This window comes from Macaca fascicularis, chromosome 9 (genome assembly GCF_037993035.2).
Source record: "Macaca fascicularis isolate 582-1 chromosome 9, T2T-MFA8v1.1".
Classification (NCBI taxonomy): Eukaryota; Metazoa; Chordata; class Mammalia; order Primates; family Cercopithecidae; genus Macaca; species Macaca fascicularis.
The window spans coordinates 102,392,985-102,418,779 of NC_088383.1; the positions used below are offsets into that span (position 1 = coordinate 102,392,985).

General features: G+C 41.8%; 1 protein-coding gene across 3 annotated transcripts in view; it reads left to right on the top strand.

The window, feature by feature from the left end:
• Window positions 1-25,795, top strand: part of PDE6C (phosphodiesterase 6C) — a 50,188-nt gene that overhangs the window by 12,837 nt on the left and 11,556 nt on the right. Inside the window, exons 4-15 of one of the 3 annotated variants that reach the window (XM_074002223.1) lie at window positions 77-151; window positions 1,138-1,202; window positions 1,306-1,372; window positions 3,745-3,792; window positions 9,221-9,370; window positions 9,962-10,105; window positions 11,458-11,526; window positions 14,537-14,683; window positions 14,917-15,024; window positions 15,405-15,514; window positions 17,843-17,930; window positions 20,508-20,749. In XM_074002223.1, coding sequence (XP_073858324.1) covers window positions 77-151; window positions 1,138-1,202; window positions 1,306-1,372; window positions 3,745-3,792; window positions 9,221-9,370; window positions 9,962-10,105; window positions 11,458-11,526; window positions 14,537-14,683; window positions 14,917-15,024; window positions 15,405-15,514; window positions 17,843-17,930; window positions 20,508-20,621 — 1,185 coding nt within the window. In that variant the 3' untranslated portion in view covers window positions 20,622-20,749. Of the gene's footprint in view, window positions 1-76; window positions 152-1,137; window positions 1,203-1,305; window positions 1,373-3,744; window positions 3,793-9,220; window positions 9,371-9,961; window positions 10,106-11,457; window positions 11,527-14,536; window positions 14,684-14,916; window positions 15,025-15,404; window positions 15,515-17,842; window positions 17,931-20,507; window positions 20,750-25,795 lie in introns of those variants that run through there. The other 2 variants (XM_074002224.1, XM_005565975.5) reach the window with 2 other exon arrangements.

The following is a 25,795-nucleotide window of genomic DNA, read 5'->3' on the forward strand; positions in this document are numbered from 1 at the left end:
ACACAGAAAATTCATATAAGATGTGGTAGGTCATGGAACAGTGTGTTTAATGATACTTAAATCTAATTGCCTGCAGGAATTCTACGATGAATGGCCAATCAAGCTGGGAGAAGTAGAGCCTTATAAAGGTCCAAAGACACCTGATGGCAGGGTACGTGCAAATGTCTTCCTTGATGCCGTCTGTGCATGGTGTCAGGTGCTAAAACTAAGAGGCCACAGTGCATAGAGCACTGGCCTGGGAGGACTTGGAGTAGTAGAAACAGCACTAGACAAGGAGTTTGAGGTTCTAGTCCCAGCTCTGCCCCAAGGCAGAGCTACTGGCCCTTGCCTTAACTCATTGTTAAATCTCTCCATTTCCTCTTCTATAAAGCCAGGGCTTGGTAGACCAGTGATTCTCAACAGGGAGGGATGCATCAGAGCCACCTGCACAACATTTTAAAGAAGTACCTGGGCCCTTCTTCAGATATGTGGGATTAGAATCTCTAAGGAAGGGTTGGGTTAGGTTTACTTTCCCCCTTGACTGCAAGCTTCATGAAGGCAGCAACCCCTGTGTCCATAGCACACAGGAAAGAGAAGGGGATGGAATGTGTCCAGGCCTCAGGTTCATCATCTGCCCCATGAAACAGAGAGAATAATTCTCTAGTCCCTTCCAGCTTTGGCAATGTAACCTCCTGTTTCTGAGGCACCTGTTCAGATAAGCCACTGATGAAAGGAGGTTATCGGCTCACTATATATGATGTACAACTGACTGCAGTTGAGAAATTACGTGATTTGTTCTAGTGAAGCTATTAATGTCAGGTATTTCTGGACAACAAAAGGGATCACTTGAAAATAAAAACAGACTATCTGATGATTTAGTAGCCAGAGATCCCCCCACCCCAAAAACTGGGGGCAATTCAACTTTTTGAAAACAAAATTTATTTTGGCCTTGTGCATGTAGATAAATAGCCAGTAAGATTTCTGGTTTTATTATAAGTGTGTAGTCAGGATATAAGTAGTTTGATAATTTATGTTATAATATAATGTGGTTGGGAAATAAGGTTCTATTTGTAAGAGTTTTAAAGTACAAGTTCCCCAGTGAAAAATGATTTATTTGGGAAATAACATTATTCCCATAATATCCTCTTTCTTTCTTAGGAGATCAACTTTTATAAAATCATTGATTACATTTTACATGGAAAAGAAGAGATCAAAGTGATTCCGTGAGTATTGACAGGAAGTTTCTGCCGCGGTTGCCATTGTATTTTTGCACACATTGCATTTCTCTATATTGCAATGACTTTTTTTCTTCTTTTCTTCCCCAAGGACGCCTCCTGCAGACCACTGGACGCTCATTAGTGGGTTGCCAACATATGTTGCTGAAAATGGATTTGTAAGTTATTGAACAAATTCAAATTTTAAATAATATTGTATGAAACTCATATTAGCTAAGAGATAGATACACTTGTGAAAGCAAGAATGCATCCAATAAAAGCTAGATGGGCTGGGTGTGGTGGCTCACACCTGTAATCCCAGCACTTTGGGAGGCTGAGGCGGGTGGATCATCTGAGGTCAGGAGTTCAAGACCAGCCTGACCAACATGATGAAACCCCGACTTTACTAAAAATACAAAATTAGCTGGGTGTGGTGGCACATGCCTGTAATCCCAGCTACTTGGGAGGCTGAGGCAAGAGAATCGCTTGAACCCAGAAGGTGGAGGTTGCAGTGAGCCGAGATTGCGCCATTGCACTCCAGCCTGGGCAACAAAGCAAAACTCCATAGGAAAATAAAACAAAAAAAAGCTAGATGATCACTTCCTTTGGCATAGGCCAAAGGAGAGAAGAATCTTGACATCAAAATGTAGGTTAACCGGAGACTTCTGAACTCTACACAAAAATATTTAGTCAGCATGAGGAAGATTCCTCCATCCCTCAATTTCTTATTCTGCAGCCACACACATTTCAGATATCCTTTGGAATCCAATGACTATGATTTAATGACTGGGTTTAATTCTATCTCAAGGACATCAGTCAATTTTTTAAAGCATAAATGAGGGGGATGGGGTGGGGATGGTGTGGTATGTGGAACTTTTCAATATTGAGTTAAAAGCTTGGGCCTCTAAGGTCTTGACCCACCTGTAAATGTTCTTATAACATTTAGAACATAATGTTCTTCAAAGAAAGGACTAAGACAGATATTGCTGATGAAAAATTCAAAAAAGAAGTATAAGCTGCTTTTTGCCTCTTCAAAAACACAGTTGAAGCATGCTCAGCCCATCAAATTATGAAATTTATTGAAGTTAGATCATGAAATTAATGTGTGGCATGAAAGATTCCTTAAATTCTTAGGCCATATATGCTTGTAAAAACTTTGAAATATTCTTGCATTTTCTTTGTAAGCGTACTACAAAAATAGTAGACATGGTTCATTCAATCATTCTTAGAAAGCACTTACCTTGGGGCCGAGAGACAGGCAGAGTTTGGTGAGGTGGGGATTTAAGGAGGGAGTCCTCTTAGATCTTGTTAGATTGTTAGTTTTTTAGGACTTTTGTGAGCAAGTTGTTAAACTGTTGGCAGCTTGAAATCTCTCATGGCGGGAGAATTGGGACCATGGATATTGGCAACTGATACAAGCCAAGGATTTCCCCAATTCCCAGCCAGGAGGGCTGATTTCCCCAGCACTCGTTCTGGAGATCACAGTTCTAGTTCCATCCCATAGATTTAAACAAATCACTTAACCTCTTTAGGCTTCCATTTCTTCATTTTTTTTTAAGTGTGAACTTAATTGCTAAGATCCCTTCTGGCTTTAAAATGCTACGATTACTGGGTGTGGTGGCTCACGCCTGTAATCCTAGCACTTTGGGAGGCCAAGGCAGGTGGATCACCTGAGGTCAAGAGTTTGAGACCAGCTGGCCAACATGGTGAAACCTTGTCCTTACTAAAAATACAAAAATTAGCTGGGCATGGTGGCAGATGCCTGTAATCCCAGCTACTTGGGAGACTGAGGCAGGAGAATTGCTTGAACCCAGGAGGTGGAGGATGCAGTGAGCCGAGATTGTGCCATTGCACTCCAGCCTGGGGAACAGAGCAAAAACTCCGTCTCAAAAAATACAAAAAGTAAAATGAAATAAAATGCTATGATTTTAATTATCTCTTGGAAAGACATGGTCTTTTATTAAGATCCATTTGTGACTATGACCCAAGGTACAGAAAACTTAAAATGAACCAAAATGGAGTGATTTCTTGTTCTTATAGATGTGAGCAATAGTCTTTGAATTCCACTAATTAAAGTGATATCTCTCACTGAATCCTTACTTTGGTGTAACTAAAAACTTATCTGGCTTTTTCCTCCTGCCTCTTAGCCATCATCTTCTAACCCAAATCTCACTTTGGGAAGAAGAAAAAAAGCAATCCTAGCTCTGCTGCTCATCCTGGCTGTAGCAGAGCTAGGATTTCTCAGCTTTCTCCTCTCCTTGGCCTGAGCAGCCTGTTGCTTTGAATTTGGAGTGGATTCCCTAGAGTCTGGAGGAGTGGGAAGGGGCAGAGACGGTACCACGTGTCCTCCAGTAATTTAGTTAGCAGCAGGGAAGCCATCTTGAATGAGTTGTTAGCAGCTGTGGCTTAGCTGAGGTCCATTTGCCTGCAAGCAGTCAAGAGCCATGTAGGAAATCCTCACTTCCAATGCGTCCTTTCTTATTCTGCTTTGTGGGTCGAGAGGGCGCCACCATACAATGTTTCAGAACATTTGTCTCCTCTTGCCTTCCAGATCTGTAACATGATGAATGCCCCTGCGGATGAATACTTCACATTTCAGGTAACTGCACTCTGGGGCAGGCCTCACCTCTCGGGGCTGGGGTAGGAGGGCGGATGCTCTGGCCTCTCCTCCACCCCCAGAGTCCGCCTGATGCTCAGGTGTGGCCACAGGCACACACGGGCCCATCTCCCACTCACCCTGGCTGGGCCAGCAAGTAGCAGATTCTTCAGTGAAGGAGGAAAAGAAAGATAAGACAGAAGGCCAGGGAGGGGACCTGCCACTCCTCCATTTGCTCACACTCCTGGTCATTTAGGGCAGTGGTCCCCAACCTTTTTGGCACCAGGGACCGGTTTCATGGAAGACCGTTTTTCCACAGAATGGGGGTGGGGTGGGAGATGGTTTTGGGATGAAACTTCCACCTCGGATCATCAGGCATTAGTTAGATTCTCGTAAGGATGGCACACCCCAGATCCCTCACATGCGCAGTTCACAATAGCGTTCGCACTCCTATGAGAACCTAATGCTGCTGCTGATCTGACAGGAGGCTGAGCTCAGACGGTAATGCGAGCAATGGGGAGTGACTGTAAATACAGATGAAGTTTCGCCTGAGTGCCCACTGCTCTCCTCCTGCTGTACAACCTGGTTCCTAACAGGTCATGGGCCAGTACTGGTTTGCAGCCCAGGGGTTGGGGACCCCTGATCTAAGGGCAGCAACGGTGCCTGGCACAGTATTCATGCTCAGTAAACATTCTCTGCATGCATGATTGGCTGGCTACATCCTACATCCTGAATCCAGCTCTCCTGGTGGTTTTCTCAGCAGCCCTTCCCTGCGGCTTATTGCAACTGTTCTCAGGAAAATCAACAATTCTGATTGAGTCCTTAGAGCTTCTCCTGCTGTTAGAGTTGGTTATATCCTTCCTTCTCCACTGTGCAGAGACCCACTGCCTGGGGAATCTGCCTCCACTCACCACCAGATGCTCTCGGTAATCAGCCTCTGTATGTGCTACTCTAGCTGACCCACTTCTCCCCGTCAGGGCTTCCTGCTGGAACCTGTTGTTGATCCCTCCCCACCGCGAGTTCATCCAGTCCACCAGAAGGGCCAGCCTGTCGTCTTCACCACCCCCTCCCCACCTGTCACCCCCCCACCTGTCATCTCTGCCACTCCCCTCTCTACCTGCCCATCCCTCCTCACCTGTCATCTCTGCCACCCCCTCCCCACCCGTCACCTCCTCCCAACCTGACTGTTAGAGATAAACTGGCATTTGGCTCCGCAGCCTCTTCTTTTCTGCCTCTGGGCACTTGTTATTCTCTGTCCTGCGTTTAAAAAAAACATCCCCTTAGAGCTCTGATCTCAGTCAGAAATAGAGGCTGCCCTCCCTGGTGGGTACCGTTGGGGTCCTTCTGTCTCTCTCACACACACAGCCCCATCTCTGCCTCTTAGGAAAAGCCAGGCTTCCCCAGGCTCTGGCGTGCCTCCTTAGCTGCAGAACCACACCATGCCTTGGGGAAAGCTGTACACACTTGCTGCGTTACGTGCATCTGCCTGCTCCTCCCTTTGCTGATTGACATGGAAAACATGTAAACACCATATGGCTGCTCTAGCTCCTTCCTCCTTGCAATTGAAGCTTATTTGTGAACATGCTGTGCCCAGGCCTGACCCCTATATTTGTGGCAGGTGGGTGTCAGGATAGGATGCATGCCAGCAAAAGGGGGACAATGATTTTCTAGAGTCTGAACCTTAAGCAGTCATTGTCTAAACACGGAGTGGGGATGGAGCTGGCCCAGGAGAACGCAGGTTGCTCTGAAATCTGAGGCCCTTTGCTTTCTCTCATGCTCCACTGCAGCTACTGCTCTGATGTGCTCTGATAGCCTGGGCAGAGAGGAGGCCTGGGGCCTTGGGGAGTCCCCAGTGTGGGATAAGCCTCCAGGCCACAGGGATTTCCCAGTTCTCTGGGAAACATCAGTGTGGTGCCCACGAAAATGTGCTTCTCAGATCTCCACCTGTGGGAAGTGTAGCTGTGCAGTGGCTGCTGGACTGAAATCCATGGTACATCTGCGCCGAGGCCACAGGCTCCACGGGCCACTCCCAACTGGTAACTGAGTGTGGCAGGGACAGTAAAGCAGGCCTGTTCCTGGAAGACAGCCAGATCCCCTGCCAGGCAGCTTTGGCCCTAGGAATGCCTAACAGTTCTGCAAACAGTTTCAGAACCGCACGGTAGTCTAAGGGGCTCCCCTCAACTTTCCATCCTTCTGTTTCTCCTTCACACAGGGTCGGGACTGCACCTCTATCTGACGTCTCTCTCAGGTCCCCAGCCTCCCTCCCCACTTCGCCTCAATGGCGTCACCTGTGCATCATTCTGCAGAGCGGACTTGGGTGGCCACCCTCCCCAAACCACCACCCTCCTTTTGTGCTCCATCTTCTGATTCTCTCTGTCCCTGCTCAGGCCCCACCGTGATTCTTATGATTCCTTTTTGCACCTGAGAAGTTTGATGGAAAAGCCAGTGACATAAAAAGAACTGCCATCAGAGCAAACCTGCAAAGGCAGTGGTTCTCGGACTATGTTCCTTGGGGGCATAATGGGTTCATTTCCTATTGCTGCTGTCACAAATTGCCACTGAGTGGTTTAAAACCACACGAAATGTATTATCTCACAGTTCTGGAGGTCAGAATTCCAAAATGAGTCTTCTTGGGCTAAAATCACGGTGCCGGTGGGACTCTGTTGCTTTCTGGAGGCTCTGGGGAGAATTCATCTCCTTGCATTTTCCAGCTTCTCAGGGCCGCCCACCTTTTGCCTGGTGACCCTTCCCCTGGCAGAGCCAGCAGCACCATCACTCTGACCTTGCTTCTGTCATCATAGCTCCTTCTCCCATTCTGATTCCAACCTCTTTTCTACCTTTAAGGATCATTGTAATTACATTGGGTCCACCTGGAACATCCAGGCTAATTTCCCCATCTTAAGGCCAGCTAATTAGCAACCATCCTTCTATCTGCAACTTTAGTTCCCCTGTGTTGTGTAAGATAACATATTCACAGGTTCCAGAGATTAGGATATAGACATGTTTGGGGGCCATTGTTCTGCCTGCCATAGTGTTCCTTGAAGTGGACTAAGGGGTCTTCCTTTAACACCAGTTAAAGTGATCCCAATTCACAGGAAGAAAAGTGCATAGAATTTCCTCAGTTTTTTGTCCTACTAATTTTTCTTAAACCTTAGGTTCCTTCTGTCACTTGTCTGTCAACAAGCTCTAGTGAATGGCAAAACACAAGAATATGAACTGGTAGCAAATGAATATTTCCTGAAACACTGAGAAGCAGTCAGCAAAGCTTATTTTGGAAGCTTTAACAAATACACATGAAGTTCTTTCGCACGCATGTGATATATTTTCTATTATTGATTTTGTCCTTGGTCCATATGATGGCATAAGTACATAAATATTTCTCAGTGTTTTCCAAAGATGCAGGCTTTGCAAGCACTGTGCACTGCATCTTTTTCTAAAGCTTTGACCATCAGGACACAGACATTGAGATTTGGTTCTTCTGCTTTTCACTCCACATATAATGACTACATAGAGTAGTAACAAGTTACTTAGACTGAGCACTTATTACATGCTCAGTCTAAATGCTAAATTGTGGTTCAGGCTGTAAGTGCAGTTGGAATTCCAAAACAGAAAAGTTCTTTATGAGTTAGAAAAATTAGAAAAGGCTTCATGGGAGAGTCAAGACTTAACAGGGGCCTGTAAGGATGACTAAGCCTCGGGAAGTCTTCAAGCACAAACAATGTGGTGTGTTGAGTGCTTGTCTACCTTTGCCTTAGCTACATACTGTGCAAATGCTACATCATGGTTCTCATACTTCAGAGGGCATCAGAATTACCTGGGAAGCTTATTGAAGATGCATGACCAGGCCAAGCGTGGTGACTCACGCCTGTAATCCCAGCACTTTGGGAGGCTGAGGCGGGTGGATCACTTGAGGTCAGACGTTCAAGACCAGCTTGGTCAACATGGTAAAACCTCATCTTTCCTAAAAATACAAAAATTATCCAGGCATAATGGTGCCTGTAATCCCAGCTACTCATGAGGCTGAGGCAGGAGAATCACTTGAACCTGGGAGGCAGAGGTTGCAGTGAGCCAAGATCGTGCCATTGTACTTCAGCCTGGGCAACATAGTGAGACCCTGTCTCCAAAAAAAAAAAAAGAAAAAAGAAAAAAGAAAAGAAAATGAAACAAGCTAAAACAAATCAGTTGCACATCGTCCTTGGACCACACTTTGAGAAACACTCCTAAACTTTTGTGCCTGTATCCCTCCACTAGATCCTAAGCATCTTGAGGGTAAGACCTGTGATTTATTCTTTGTGCCTTCAGCAACTGCCCCAGTTCCTGGCATACCATAGAGGCTTGACAAATGTTTACTCAACTCAACACACCACAGAATGAAAGACTATCTTCATGGATCAGTCAGAAAAATAAAAACCACACTAGCATTTCAACAGGAGAATTTTATATAAGGAATTAGCCAAACAAGTGTTGGAGGATAGAAAAAGTGTAAAGGGAAAAGTGAGGTAACATAGTGGTAAGAAGCACTTCCCATCCCTCAGGCTTGGGCAAGAAAGGGAAAAGGTTAGAATTGTCAGAAAACAGACACTTGGTTCTAGTTCACTCTATTGGATGTGCTAGAGTACATATAATGGCCCTAGCAATGTTCTGACACAAAGTAGGAATTGCACATCTAACACCGAAAGATTATTCTTCCTTTTTTTTTTTTTGAGACGGAATTTCATTCTGCTGCCCAGGTTGGAGTGCAGTGGCATGATATCGGCTCACTTCAGCCTCTGTCTCCTGGGTTCAAGCGATTTTCCTGCCTCAGCCTCCCGAGTAGCTGGGATTACAGGTGCCCGCCATCATGCCTGGCTAATTTTTGTATTTTTAGTAGAGATGGTGTTTCACCATGTTGACCAGGCTTGGCTCCAGCTCCTGACCTCAGGTGATCCACCTGCCTTGGCCTCCCAAAGTGCTGAGATTACAGGCTCCAACCACTGTGCCCAGCCTCTTTCTTTAAATTAGAAATAAACTAAGTGGCAAGTGGTTGGGTGGTAGCTAGAAAGGAGGAGTACAGGGGAGTCTTGTAGTGACGGAATAGTGTTGTATCTTGATTCTAACGGTGGTTGAAAATCTGCACAAGGGATAAATTTGCATAAAACTATATGTACACACACACATACATGTACAAGTAAGTGCATACAAATCTGGTAAAATCCAAATCAGCTCTGGATTGTACAATGTCTGTTTTCTGTTTTTGATATTGTACTATAGTTACACAAGACAGTAGAAAATGTACTATAGTTGTCTAACCATCGTTACCATTGTGTGAAACTGGGTGAAGGATACCTGAAATCTCTCTGTACATTTCTTTTGTAATATCCTGTGAATCTATGATTATTTCAAAATAAAAGGCAAAAAAAAAAAATAACTTGAGGTCCCTTCTCATTTGTAGAAAGGACCTGTAGATGAAACCGGCTGGGTCATTAAGAATGTTTTGTCGTTGCCTATTGTCAACAAGAAAGAAGATATTGTGGGAGTGGCTACATTTTACAACAGGAAGGATGGAAAACCTTTCGATGAGCATGATGAATACATTACTGAGGTAAGTGCAATCATAAGATAATGGAAGTCAATGCAATTCACAAAATACGAGAGGGCGCATCATTATTTGTTATTCTGGAATGATATTTTGAAGGGCCATTAAGACATGAGTCACACATAGCTATAAACAATACGCTGTTATTTTGTCGTTTCTATTTCCTGACTTCTATAAACTGCAACATATTCTACCAAAGTACAAAATTTTAGCTTAAACAAAATTTGTTATAATACTCGGAAAACGGGAAAGACGATTTTCCTCTTCTTTCTCCCACTCCTCCTTCCCACTGCCTCTCATTCTTATTCTTACTCCCAGCACCCTGCCTAATTTTTAGGTCCTGCTTGATTATACTGGTGTTGGTAACCCCTCTCTCTTCTAATGAAGTATTCATGGTACATGGTACACTTTAAAAAGCAATAACTCGGCCAGTTTTATTGTCTGAAGCTGATTATTAGTATGTTTTTCTTAAATTAAAAGAAGGAACAGGGTGGTTAATGATGGAAGGGAGATTGATAGAAAAGCATGCAGATTGTTGCCTCCAAACCAATTTTGCTTTAATTGAAGAGAATTAGAATCACCTTTTATCTGTTTCAGACTCTCACACAATTTCTTGGATGGTCTCTTTTAAATACTGACACCTATGATAAGATGAATAAGCTAGAAAACAGAAAGGACATTGCTCAGGAAATGCTCATGAACCAAACCAAAGCCACTCCTGAAGAAATTAAGTCCATTTTGGTAAGTGAGAAATTCAGTCCTGTGGACATAAGGTGTTACCTAACCACATATTCTAGAAGTCATCTAATTACCCATGGGTCTGACAAATGCGAATGGTTTACTCCTGGACTGGGAGAGAGAGACAGTGAAGGAGGGGTTGGAAGAAGACATGGATGGCCCAGTGTACAGAGACCCTTACTGGAAGTACAGCTGCTTGACTGGAATAGCACTTCATTCAAAATAGCCCTGGGGCTATGGGAGCTGTAGCAAGAAAAAAAATATATTTTAGGAAGGGAAATGTATCAGTCAGCTATTGTCATATAATGCTGCATAACAACAACCCTGACACCTCAGTGGCATGCAGTAATGAACCTCTATCTCTCACTCACATTTGTGGGTTGACCAGGCTTTGATTGACAGTGGCTGGACTTGGCTCCAAGCTGTGAATTTGGTTTGCTCTATGTATCTCTCATCCTTTTTGGACCAGGAGCTACCTGATAGATATCCTTCTCACAGAGATGACAGAAGTGCAAGAGAGCAAGCCCAATTGTGCAGGCATACTTCCAGTTTTCGCTCACATCACATTCACCAAAATGCTCACTGGTCAAAGAAAGTCACATTACGAAGACCAACCTTATAGATGATGGGGGAGCAAGTGGATATTTGCTAACCATGTTCTAATCACCACAAAATGAAGGGAAAAATATCATGTGCCCACCATCTCTATTTCTTTTATTTCCCTGGCTTTGTGTGTGTGTGTGTGTGTGCGCGCGCACGTGTGTGTGGTTTTGCTGGAGTGGGTTGTTTTTGGTGAGCGTGTTCGTTTTTGGTTTTGCAGACTGGTTTGAGTGTAACTCAGTTTGAGAGTCTGAGATGTTAAAGATGAGAAGATCTGGGGGGAATAAAGGGAACTGTGATAAGCTAATGGAAAAATAAATGTAAACCACTCATTTGCTCTTTCCTACGTGCAAACAACCCACACCTCTTTAAAAAAAAACGTTACTGTAACCATTTTGAGGGAATTTTAAGAATCAAATATATTAGATTATTTCTTGAAAAAAAATCTTCATAATCAGGTGCTATAGGTCTTTGTATCTATGACAAAGAACGCATCTTTGCCATGGAACTCATTGTAGTATATTTTATTTATTTACTTATTTTTAGAGATGGGGTCTCACTCTCTCACCCAGGCTGGAGTGCAGTGGTGCCATCACAGCTCACTGCATCCTGCAACTCCTGGGCTCCAGGGATCTGTCCAGCCTCTTCCTCCTGCATATTTTAAAGATATCTTAACTAAGATTGTAATAGTAGAGGAATCAGATGGAAATCTTCTCCTTTAGGAATTTCACACCTCAATTGCTTTTACATTTTAGAAATTTCAAGAGAAGTTAAATGTTGATGTAATTGACGACTGTGAAGAAAAACAACTTGTTGCAATTTTGGTAAGTGTTTTCTTTCTAACCTTAATGCCTGTTAAATAGATAATATAGAAATCAATAATATATTAGGACATGCTTTCTTGTTTTTCAAGTAAATATTGAGTTTTCTCTTTCCTGATATTTCTCAAGGCTAAAAAGAAAGAATTCTTCTGAAGATTGACCTTTTGATTCCCTGCTTTTCTTCATCTTTGTTGCCTCTGGTCCAATTCCCACAGATAATTTACAATTGCAGCTAGGCTAGACTACTGCTTACGGGACTTCAGGCACAGAATGTAGGGATATCAAGGCACAGTTTAATAGCTTTGGATGACACCATGGCCACCCCAGAGGACATGACAGAGTTAGCATGGAGCATGGATCCTTCTAGGCACTGGCACCCCCTGCCATTTCTAGCTTCTCTTCTGGAGTCTGAAGGCTCCATTCTTTCCTGTTGTTGCCAGTAGGCCATCCCTATTATTTCTGGTTGAAATTAACTTTCCCACTTCACTAATTCTGTCTTTTGTTGTGTCCAATCAACTGTTAAACTCGCTCAATAAATTCTTAATTTCAGAGATTTTTTTTCAGTTCTAGAAGGTACTTTTAATTCTTTTGTTAAGGTTCTAACTCTGTGTTAAAACTTTTCATCATTTGATCTATTTTGACTATTTTTCCCTGTATTTTAAAAAACGTATTGGTGTGTATTATTTTAAGGTACTCATCTTAATACCAGAATCACCTATAGATCTGATTTTACTGTTCATTTTTACACCTGGGTTCTAGTCATTTGATCCTGTTTTAAAGCATGCCTCATGCTTTTAAAATAAAAAATCAGATATTATAGATAAAAACTTGTAGGGGCTCTGAGTGATATTATCCTTCTGCAAAGAGGGTTAGAGTTTCCTCCGGCAGATGAGAGAGTTGTTTTAGATTTCATCTGGGATGGTCTTTTTTGGTTTTATTCCTCCTATTAGGGTGCAGCCCTTGTTTCTAGAATGTGGCTCTCCTGGAATCACATGAAATCCTGGGATACTTACCAAGACCCCCAGACCTTGAATTTCAGAGGGTTGAATTCCATCTGATTGAAATGGAAAGATCACACTTAATTTCCTTACTAACTGCTATAACCTGTTTTCCACTGTCTCTTTCCAATCTGTGATGCGAGTGTTCTTTCTAAACTAAGACACATCGACTATCTCACCTTCTCCCTTTCCATCTTTTATGGGCTCTGTCCTCCCACCCGGGGCCTTTGCTCTGCTACCTTAGGACTGTTGGCCTTTGACCCCTTTTCGGGGCTTACTTCCCACCCCCATGTTTTCATGTCATCTGAGGTTTCCTTTTCTCCCATTTTGCTTGGCTCTCCCTTTGAGCACCATCCTCTCAGCCTGGCCCAGAAGATCACCGTTTCTTCTCCCCACCTGCCCTCAACAACAGACATCTTCTTGGAAAACAAAACATTCACTGACATCCGTGTCACTAGAAATTCTCTAATTTCTTATATAAAGGAAGAAGGATCTCATGTTGTAGAAGCAATAAAGTGGACAAAGAACCAGTAGACTTCCTAAAAAACAAAACAACAACAAAAAAACAGCCTATTTTGAATGTAAAATCTACTCAGGGCAAATCCCATATCATTGCTGCATAAAATTGAGGAATGTAACAAATATTTCAGAGGAGTTCTCCAAAATTATCCTGGCATCATTTCTCAGCTACATAATTATTTTTCCATCTTCATGTACGTGAGTCTTTCTCCAGGCCTGCACTTTAATGTTAGCTCCAGGGAAGGCTCAGCCAATTTTCTGGGTATAGCAACAGTTCTGTGCAAGAGTGTGAGGGGCCAGCCCAGGCCCAGGGGCTGGGGGGACTGGAAACCATAATTTTGTTTTAAATAGCTATATACCATTCGGTGTTGAAATCTGTGTAGAGCATGGCCGTCCCCTGAAAAACATTAAACTTAACAAAGGGGAGTGTCCTGCCTTTCCCTATGTTTGTGTCCTCCTCAGTGCGCTAGTAAGGACATAGTACACATTCAAATAAATACCCATTGAACTGAATTGCTCCTGCAGGTCTGTCTGGTAGACCTACATAGTCGTTGCTAACTTCTGCCTCTTGGCACTTTCTCACCCACATGGAATCTCTCCGCTTCCTTCTGCCAGCTCAGCTGCATGCATGTCCCTCCAGCATCTCTCCTCATTTAAAAATTTCCCCACCTGTCCAAGGACATTCAGTTTATCCCTCAGCATGGAGCACTGGCCATACTCTCTGATTATTCTAAGTGCTTACTTTTCACTCATCTATATTTTATAGTCACTTTAATAAGTTAAGTTCCTTAAGGGCAAGATCCATATTTTTAATTCTGAAGTCGCAGCAATGCCATGTGTCTACTTCACTGCTTTTTCACATAATCCGGAATCCTAACCAGATGTGAGTTAAATGAAATGTCTGCAAGTATATCTTTGTACTGCAGGGCAATCATTGGTTTATCCATCCACTCATTCAACAGGCATTTCCCAAGCACCTGCATGGGACTGGCCCTGCGGATTTGGGATATGGCAGCAAATAAGCAGATGATCCCCACCCTCGGGGAGCTCACATTCTAGTGAAAAACTGTCACTAAGCACATAAAGAAAATTCAAAAGAATTGAATTAAGCAGTCGTTTACTGTTTACTGAATATTTCCTGAACAGATAAAAAGTTGAGTATTGAAAATGAGTAAGGCTTTTGTAACTAAACATTTTATTTTGCAGCATAGAAAGAAAACAGCTACTGGAGTTGGATTTGGAATGGTATCCCATCACTTAGAAAGTCTTTAAGATAGCCAAGTCTCAGTTTCATCACCTGTAATATGGAGACAATTGTGTAGGACTGCCGTGAGGATAATCTGTGCAAACTGCATCATCCAGTGCCTGGCACATGGTGGCTCAGTGAATCACACATTGTGTTATTGTAATTTTGGTTTACACTCAATGTTGGCTATGGGAGTGGAAAGGGAAAACAGACGAATGTAATCTGAAACAATCCATCCTTATCTCAACAGAAAGAGGACTTGCCAGACCCACGCTCTGCAGAACTGTACGAATTCCGCTTCAGTGACTTCCCCATTACAGAGCACGGATTGATTCAATGTGGAATACGACTGTTTTTTGAAATAAATGTGGTGGAGAAATTCAAAGTACCTGTAGAGGTCAGATGGTATTTAATTTAAAATACTATGTGATTATGTGGCTCTGCTTCACTGATGTTTTCTGTGGTTCAAAAGATGGACTCAGTTTGAATTTTAAATTATTATTAACTTTCTAAATACATCAGCTTAACCCCTGTCAACAAGACCAACACATCTTTTTAGATAAGATTGCCACAGACCTTCTAACCTTTAGAATTCTATTCCAAAGTCTGAATGGTGTCGTCTTCTTTTAGGTTCTTACCAGATGGATGTACACTGTGAGGAAAGGGTACCGAGCTGTCACTTACCACAATTGGCGGCATGGGTTCAACGTGGGACAGACCATGTTTACTTTGCTGATGGTAGGTGCAGAGGGTTGTAAATCCTTGTAAACCTGCAGATTTCCCATTTGAGCATGGTGAGAAATAGGTATGGTCCATCATTTTAGATCAGTAATTTAAAAATTCAGGGCACAAACCCCTCTCTGCTGCAGATGAGTTCCAGGGAACGTGGGTATCCTTGAGCACCGGTGGGATGATCACTCAGACATTCACATACTTACCTTCTTAAAGGAAAGCTCAGTCATTACCCACAATGCTACAATACTCACAACAAATAAAGTGAACTTGCTCCAAAAACTAGTGGGCCTATTCTCTACTGCAGGCAGGCCTTGCTGCACTTGGTATAGAGATATGTTAATTCAAATAAATTATAGATATATGTATTTATGTTATTTTTTTAGACAGGAAGATTAAAAAAATACTATACGGATCTTGAAGCCTTTGCCATGCTTGCTGCTGCTTTCTGCCATGATATTGACCACAGAGGCACTAATAATTTGTACCAGATGAAGTAAGTGAACACATGTGCAATGTTGACCTGTATTGGTGGACATTGGAAGGTACCTAGAGTGAGAAAAATGCTTCTCCCTATTCCTTGGCCCAGTCAATCCCTCTTTGCCATGTTTGGAAATCCCAGGGCTGGGTTCTATTCCCTCCCAAGCTTCTGCCTTCACGATAACATTGCTCTTTCTCCCTAGGTGCTTGCATCTCCCTTTCCTTTCTGTTTTCATTTCCAGATGTGCCTCTGCCTTCTTCCTATAGGCCTTCAGGCTTTCTTCTCTCAACTTTGTTTAATCAGAGTATTGAATTCCTGTATTAAAGTGCATGAATCTGGCTGGGCACGGTGGCTTGCGCCTGTAATCCCAGCACTTTGGGAGAGTGAGGCGGGCGGATCACCTGAGGTCAGTTCAAGAGCAGTCTGGCCAACATGGCGAAACCCTGTCTCTACTAAAAGTACAACAATTAGCCAGGTGTGGCACACCTGGGATTATAGGCACATGTCTATAATCCCAGCTACTTGGAAGGCTGAGGTAGGAGAAATGCTTGAACTCAGGAGGCGGAGGTTGTAGTGAGCCAAGATTACGCCACTGCACTCCAGCTGGAGCGACAAAGCGAGACTCTGTCTTGAAAAAAATAAAAAACAAATACATAAGGTACACGAATGCTAGGCTTACACTTGTACACTCCTATGGAGTACTCCCCAGCTCAGGCTAGAGGACACTACCCCTGGGCTCACTACCCTTCACTTCCCTGGTCTTTTTGCTTCTACCAAACTCTCCTTCAGCTGGTCTTCTATCTTAACATTGATGCCATCTTTCTCTCTTGCCCCAAGAAACGAAGTACAATAAGAAGGGTACAGGCTCTGGGCTCAGGCAGATTTGGATTCACTGGGTCACAAGTTATTTAAGCTTTCTAAGCTGCGATTTTCTCATCTGGGAAGTAAGAATTATAATAATGGTACCCAGAACATAAGGTTGTTGTAAAGATTAAATGCGATCATGGATATAAAGCCCTCAACTCAAGGTAGGATCTTGGCAGTTAATAAATATTAGGTATGATTGCCGGGCATGGTGGCTCACACCTATAATCCTAGCACTTTGGGAGGTTGAGGCGGGCAGATCACGAGGTCAGGAGTTGGAGACCAGCCTGGTCAACATGGTGAAACCCCATCTTTACTAAAAATACAAAAATTAGCCGGACAATGTGGTGTGTGCCTGTAATCTCACCTACTTGAGAGGCTGAGGCAGGAGAATTGTTTGAACTCAGGAGGCAGAGGTTGAAGTGAGCTGAGGTCACGCCACTGCACTCCTGCACTCCAGCCTGGGTGACAGAGCAAGACTCCGTCTCAGAAAACAAACAAACAAACAAACAAACAAACAAACAAACAAGCACTAGGCATTATGATTACTATTGTTGTTATGATGTCATTGGCACTCTTCATTCACCAGCATTGCTCGTGGCCAGCCCAGCTTCTTGATAATGGGTTTTAAGATGGTCTATCTGCCTCAGCCACACTTCATTCTCATTTCTGACACATGACCTACCCCTCTCCAGAAGTAGTGAAGTGTTGTAGACAGAACAGTCTTTGGAGTCTGGGGTTTGTGAGGACCAACTACTTCCTGATTGGGGGATCTTGGACAAGTCATTTAATCTATTTGAGATTCAGTTTCTTAGCTGTGAGATGGATAAAGTATTGACCTCTCAAAGATTGTTATGAGAATCAAATGAAATTACATATGCGGAACCCACTAGAGAAAGTGCCTACTAGGCAGGTTTCACATAATCTCTAGACCTTTGATGTCAGCCTCTTTTACCCTGAAGGCACTGAAGAAAAACAGGGTACAAAAGACTGGGACCCCTACTTATATCAAACTGTGATCTAATTGTTAATAAATGGGAACTCTAAGCTTACATTTATGTCACTGTCTTGGGGGAGGAGAGAAGTGTTACCTTATAGTGCTTTTCATCTTGGTTCTATGCAGATAATCTATGGGCTTCCACATGTTTGCCATACGTTTTATAAGTCATAGTCCACCGCCATAAGCCCCAGGGAACTTAAAGAATTTAGATACATGGAGCTGAACTCCTTAATTTAAACAATTCAATCATTTATGCATTCAACAAATTAGGGTTTTTTCTTTTTCCAAAAGAGCATATTCTCATCTTCTAAATCTAGAAAATCTTTTCCAATATGTTATTTTTGACCACTTAGATAATTGAGTGGGGAGGGAGAAGACAGACATTAAGAAAAATCCTGAAACAATAAAGATTCTGTATTATAGGAACCTATGTGTAATTTTTAAACAGCTAGAATCATGGCATATTGTTTTCCTTCTAGATCCACGTCTCCATTAGCAAGACTTCATGGTTCTTCTATTTTGGAGAGGCACCACCTGGAGTACAGTAAGACTCTGTTGCAGGATGAGGTACGTAAACCTCTCTTTAGGACAGTTAAACACAAGTTCTGGATCAAAATGCCTGGAAAAAGGGTGGCCTTGAGTTATAGCAGTTGATAGTGTATACCCTTATTGAAGTCAATTGATAGAAACTGCCATATTGAAACAGTTTTTGAACAACCAAGTTGGAAGTAGCTGAGACAGGTGAAGAGAGCCATGGAAAGTCACAGAATCTCTGTGGGTCTGTAGGGAAAGAAGAAAAAGCTTACGGTGGATGCAAAAGGGCTCTGTGCACCCCAAGCATATATAAATGTAAAGGGGAAAGGAGGTAACGTGGTCACTGATTTTCTTATTCATTCATGGGGCATATGCTGTAGGGCATGGTCTATGCCTTTAAGAAAGTCAAGCTTTCATAGTGGAGTGCATTCACACATTCTTGCATTGCTATGAAGAAATACCTGAGACTGGGTAATTATAAAGAAAAGAGGTTTAATTCGCTCACGGTTCTGCAGGCTGTACAGGAAGCATGGCAGCATTAACCTCTGGGCAGTCCTCAGGGAGCCTAGCATCATGGTGGAAGCTGAAGGGAGAGCAAGCACTTCACATGGCCAGAGCAGAAGGAAGAGAGGTGGCGGGGAGGTACCACACACTTTTAAACAACCAGATCTCATGAGAACTCACTCAGTCTTGTGACCGAGGAGGATGGGGCTAAACCATTCATATGAAACACCGCTCTCAAGATCCAATCACCTCCCACCAGGACCCACTTCCAACATTGGGGATTACAACTGAACATGGGGTTTGGGTGGGGACACAGATCCAAACTATATCATGGAGGTAGGCATGACTTAGCCACCATCAGAGAGGCACTGAACCATGCTCTGAGAGTTTCAAAGGGAGAAACCACATTTGTGTGAAGACTGTGGCAGCAGAAAGGGGCAAAGAGGGTGGGATCAGAGATGGCTTTCTGCAGGAGCGGCTCTGAGCCCTTTGAATTCATTGTGAATTGCACATGTTCTGTACTACTAATCTTCCAGAGAGGGTAGTCATTCTTCTTCCCTTGATCAATTTTATTGAAGGGATATATGGGCATGTGGAAAGTTGTGGATGTTGTCTCATTACACTTTCTTAAGAATGTTCCAAACCAAAAATGATTAAGGTGAGTCATTAGATTGAGGGGAGCACTGTTTTGTCACAAGCAGTGAACTTGTTTAGAATCACACGCTCATTAGGATACATGAGCCCTCTGGAGAGTGGGCTTTTCTCAGTTTTAATAATAATCTTCTATTAAAAGCTCAGGGAGAATATACAGAAAGATATCCAAGTTTAGAGAGAATACTAAATTCTTCTAGGTAATGAAAATCCAAGATGGTCCTCATAAGCCAAGCAGGAAAATCTCATAAGGCAGAGCAACTGGGCAGACAAATGGAAAAACAAGAAAACTGCTTGCATTGTTTTAACAATCTGTGATTGACACAGCACCCAACACCATTGCCATCCCAAACCTGCTGTGGCATTTCTAATTCTGCAATGCTCTTGGCAAAGCGCTAACCTTGTATGAGTCCAGATGGTGATTCTCAGAAATGGGTACCTGGACCAACTCTTTCAGACTCATTCATTTAACAGGGAAGGGGCAGGCAGGCTGTTAAGACACAGATCCCGGGCCCCATTCTCTACTTACTGACCAGATTTTCTGGAATTTGGGCCTGGAAATCTGCATTGTGAACCAGAACGCTTTTAATTCTGATATGCAGACAGAATCTCTCCCTGCAGCAGAATTCACAGCATAGGTAACATCTGTTCTATGAGAATTAAAAGAAGCAGCAGAACTGAAAGTAACTCAGGAATGTAAGAGTAAATTGTTATTACCTAATTTGTTGAAAGTCTTTGTTTTGCTGGTTGGGACAATCTTCGGTTTCTGAGTAAGAATTTTCTGTAAATCTCACTGTTTATATGATACCACAGTGAGGTAGTGTCAAATGTCATGTATCACATAATCATACAGTTACCTACTAAAACAAAATACAGTTTTAAAACAGCAGCCAAATATCTAAATGCTTAACACTGGAAGGCTCCTAGTATCTTAAATGTTTTTCCTTCTGGGATTTTGCAGTTTAGAGTAGAGTTACAGTTTTCCATCTGAAGTATTTTAATGTTATTTACTTTGCAGTCTGAACTGGCTTTGATGGCTATATAAAGACTTATTATTCTTTCTAAAGAGGAATATTGCATCTCAGTAATCTATACCATCTTTTCAAGGACCTCTCTGTAATACCATTCAATCTGCTAATTGCAGACTTTTAAAGCCTTGTCAATAGAGTCGCTAGGCAATGCAGTCACACACAGCCTGTTTATGAGCAGTCAACTTGGACACACACACAAAAAGACTGTTAACTATCAGATATTCTTTTTACATTTTGGGGAGACAAAGTAGTCCTTCTATTTTTTTTCACTGTCTAAAGAAAATATACACACTAAAAATTTTAGTTTTTTTAAATAAGGGAAATCCTTGGGATTTATTCAGTAATTTCAGCATTTGTGGGCATTACTCAGACATTTTGTTTTGCATATTATAAGGCTTTGAACTGCAATGTCCTTCTATCCCAGCAGAGATGGATCCACTGCTTTGAGGAACAGAACTGCCTATACTCTAAACCAGACAGAAATCAATGCTTTAACCTGAATGAATGGGTGGAAACTTTGTTAGCCGAATTTGCATGAGTATAAATTTTAATACTAGAATATACTATAGAAATGACAAAATATATTGCTCAGCACAAATAACAAAATCCTGTTATTATTCAGAACATCTCTTTCCAAAGTGTATGATAATTTTATTTATGCTTTTTCATACTAACCCCATCAGTCTGCCCCATTTTACACATAGAAATGTGAAGGAGAAATCAAATACCTTGTGTACTGCCACTAGCAAAGCAAGAACACGTTGGCAATATTCTCTTGTGGGCGTCATAGGCACCACACTGAAGATTAGAACGGCCTGTACTTTCCCTGGCCTCAGCTAACTCGAGAGCCACAATCTGAATGAATTAAAGCCATTTCTACCTGTTTGGGGTGTGCTATGCAGAATTCATATTTCTATTGCCATTTTAATAGTCAGGGAAAATAAAATAGACTCTTTCTGTGAGCAAATGAAAGCAGCTGAGCAAGTCAGGGCCCGTGGCCAGGGGCTGGGAAGTAGGTCTCCTTTCTCGTCTGGTGCACCTGTCTCCACATAATGTCTTCAACACAATGCTCAAAAACAAATGGAATCTTACTAACTTACATATGTCTTCAATATTCATTAATAGTTGCAAAAGTTACACAGGCCCATTATAAAAATTCAAACAATAGGAAAAACATCAAAGCCAAATATTTTTTAAATTGCTTCAAATCCTACCATCCAGAAATCAATATTTCATTAACATCTAATAAACCTCATTGCAGTCACCCTGTGGATATATACAGGAAGTATGGAGAGAAGGGACTTTTGAAAAATGTGATCCCACTACCCAAGCTATTTTTTTAAAGTCAGAATTGGTTTTTAATAGACTTCATTGAAGTATATGTACAATAACCTGCATCTCTTATTTTATTTTTGAGACGGAGTCTCACCCTGTTGCCCAGGCTGGAGTGCAGCAGCGTGATCTCGACTCACTGCAACCTCTGCCTCCTGGGTTCAAGAGGTTCTCGCACCTCAGCCTCCCAAGTAGCTGGGATTACAGGCATGCACCACCATTACCGGTTAATTTTTGTATTTTTAGTAGAGGCAAAGTTTTGCCATGTTGGCCAGGCTGCTCTCGAACCCCCTGACCCCAGGTGATCCACCCACCTTGGCCTCCCAAAGTGCTGGGATTACAGGCGTGAGTCACCACACCTAGCCTAAACTGCATCTCTAGAGTGCCCAATTCCATGAGTTTTTGACTATTTATATACCTGGGAAATCAGCACCACAATCAAGATGCAGAACACTTGTATCACCCAAGTAATTGTTCATATCATGCCCCTTCACAGCACATCCCACTCCTCACTCCCAGCCCTAGGTGGCAACCATTGAAATGTTTTCAGTTGCTATGGATTAGTTTGCATTTTCTAGATTTTATATAAGTGCAATCATACAATTAGCACAATACTAGAATAATTATGCAATCAATCACACTCTTGCGTTGGGTTTCTTTCATGCAGAATAATAATTTTTAGATTATTCATGTTGTGTATATCCATGATTCATTCTATTTTTTAGAGATGGGGTCTTGCGCTATTGCCCAGACTGGAGTGCTGTGGCACAGTCAAAGCTCTCTGCAGCCTCAACCTCCTGGGCTCAAGCAATCCTCTTACCTCTGCCTCTCAAGTAGCTGGGACAACAGACATGAATCTCTATACCTGGCTAAATTTTTGTATTTTTCGTAGAAATGCATTCTTGCTATGTTGCCTAGGCTGGTCTTGAAGTCCTGGGCTGAAGCAATCCTCTCTCCTTGGCCTTCCAAAGCACTGGGATTACAGGTGTGAGCCACTGTGCCCAGCCAATTCATTCTTTTTCATTACTAAGTAGAATCTCTTTATCTTAAATAAAAGGTATTGCATTTGACTTTATTTGAATTTAACAGAAGAAATGTTTTTGAAATGGAAGAAATTGCAGAACTTCACATAATGGTGTCTTTATCACAAGAAATGTCAGCTCTTAAAGAGCCCTCTAAAATGAGTAACAAATGACTACAAAAAATTACAAAAAGCTGTAGCTGAGCATTTAGATGTTTGACATTTTTAAGCTATATGTGTTAACTTTACAGTATCTACTAATTCCCTTCTACGAAATATGAAGGAATTGGTATACTTTTTCCCACATATCTGTTTTATGTGGTATTAATTTTTTTATTTACCATTATTGATATTTATAAAATTACATTTTGCTCTGTAATTTCCACTACTGTTTATTTTAATTCAACTTTTAATTGAGTCCAGTACTTGACTTACATCTTCATATAAATTTTATAATTGATTTGTCAATTTACCAACACACATACACAAACTTGTTGGTATTCTGGTTGGAATTGCACTGGCTCTATGGATTATTTTGTGTTCTTGTGGTCATTTTACACATAGGTTTTGCACTTATTCCCCTCTGAAAATTACTCATCCCTGAATGGAGCCAACTATCTGCTGAGTACCGTGGAGAAAGGGCAGGAATGAGCTGGGGAAATCCTCAGCTTCCAATTTGTTGCTCAAACCTTTTCTCACCAATTCTAAGGAACACACCTGTATTAGTCAGTTTTCACACTGCTATACAGATACTACCTGAGACTGGGTAATTTATAAAGATAACAGGTTTAATGGACTCACAGTTCTGCACTGCTGGGGAGGCCTCAGGAAACTTACAATCATGGCTGAAGGGTAAGGGGAAGCAAGGCATGTCTTACATGGTGGCAGGCAATAGTGTGTGAGAAAGAGCGAGGAAGTGGCACACTTAAAACCATCAGCTCTTGTGAGAACTCTCTCACTATCACAAGAACAGCGTGGGGGAACTGCCCTCATGATCCAATCACCTCCTTCCAGGTTCCTCCCTCAACACCTGGGGATTACAATTCAAGATGAGATTTGGGTGGGGACACACAGCCATATCAACACCTCTTTGATTTTGTTTTCTGGAAGTTGGTAAAGCTCATATTGAGTGAAGCCCGTGAAGCTCCAGGCCCTCTATTTGGGATCTGCTCATTGCTGTCTGCCTTCCCTCCTTCACTTCTTGTTACCTATGGCAATCTCTTTGGTCTAGGAGATTGAATATCAGAAGTCAATACAAATGTACATCAGCATAACTTCTCCATCAACTTCTCTTCCACTGTTGTTTTGAGTTGTCAAAGTAGGTCTTGAAAAGACTTCCTTGCTTCTCCTGTGTGCTGGGCACATCTTGAGACCTCTTGCTCTAATTAAAGGATCATTGAGTCTGTGTTTACTTACTAAGCAACAAAAAAAAAACCAACTTGTGTGCATGTGTGTGTGTGTGCATGTGTGTGTGCGTGTGTATGTCCCACTTTGTTCCAAAGAGGATTTGATGGAGCTTCGAAGAATATATACAATACTAAAGAAAATGAGGACTAATAGAAAAATAAAAATGAGATGAAGCATAGTAGAGGCCATACATACCCAAAATATATATCATAAGGTACATAAATGTACCTTATTGTATTTATCAGACATGGGCCACAAATTTGGCCAAAACGTTTATCAGACATAGGCCACAAATTTGGCCAAGTGCTTTCTAGCAACTAACACAAAAACAGGAATGGGATCTTTTATATGAATCTATATCCGCAACTTAATAAGTCAATTAGAAGCTCTTCTTTCAAGAACCTCAGGTGTGAAAGGGAGAACAGAGAAAATCTAAAAGAATGTAGAATTAAGAAAGAGTTTTTCAATTAGGAGCCTTGTACACGTTTTTAGATAAAAATGAAAATGAGTGAGAAGAAAAAGATATGAATGAAATGCAGATACGTAGTGCTATATACAAAGGAAGCGGTGCTGAAATGGTGACTATAAACCCTTTTGCTTCATTATATCAATTTTTAAAAATCCAGTTTTGACTCATTTTGAAAAGTAAGAGAATTTTTGATAATCTGTCAACTTTAATACAGCTGTTTTATTATTTTGGATTAGAAAAAGGTATAATAAACAGTATTTGTCACATATGTTTCTATGTATTTCTTTATATATAGCTTTTTCTTTCACATTTATTAAATAGCAACAAGTGTCCAGGTTTACAAATTAAGCAATATGCACTAAAACAACTGGTGCATAATAAATTTGATTTATTTGGTTGGTTGTAGATTATATACTCTGCACAATCTGACACTTGGTAGAGACGAGGAAGTCTCCGTCCCAAGGAATTATTTCTTTGAATTCAGCAGTCTGTTTTGCTTGTTAAAATGATTTAATGTGCTATAAATGTTAACTTGTCTAAAAGTTTAATGCATTTTCACACATTCCCCCCCTCCCCTACTTTTTTTCCTAGTATAGCAATCAAGGTTGGCTTTAACTATTATTAATTTGCCAAGCATGTACCTGAGTCACATAATAAACATTACTTTGGGAACATAGCAATGAGTTCATCAGTGAACAAATAAAGTGATTCCCTGATGTCAGTATGCCACTGGATCACCCCAAGTCCAAAGGGAAGACCATCATTGTTCCAAAATCAGGGGCAGGTTAAGTGGGATCAAAATGGCCCCACTTACTTTTCCCCTCCCTGGTAATCCAGACCAGGTTGAAAAGAACCTGTATCCAGATTTGGTTCAGAGATTCTGGACTGATATGTCCAATAGGCTTCTGTGAAATGTCCCAAGTAAGAAATTGATTTTCGGGCTGCGCACGGTGGCTCACGCCTGTAATCCCAGCACTTTGGGAGGCCGAGATGCGCGGATCCCTTGAGATCAGGAGTTTGAGACCAGCCTGGCCAACATGGTGAAAACCCATCTCTACTAAAAAATACAAAAATTAGCTGGGCGTGGTGGTGGGTGCCTGTAATCCCAGCTATTCGGGAGGCTGAAGCAGGAAAATTGCTTGAACCGAGGAGGCAGAGGCTACAGTGAGCCGAGATTGTGGCACTGCACTCTAGCCTGGGTGACAGAGTGAGACTCCATCTCAAAACAAAAACAAAAACAAAAACATTGATTTTGATCCAGATAATCTTTTTGTTTATTGTAATTTAAACTGGTCCACATCCATTGTTTCATTCTAGCTATTTTAAAAGTTTAGTTGCTATGGTGAACTCATTATGTTGACAAAACAAATCACAATTTTTTTATTACTTATGTATGCTTTGTAAAACACCACTTTTCTTGTCCTAGAAAATGTTATAAAAAGATGACTTAAGTGAAGAGTTATATAAGGCACAGTGTAGTGTC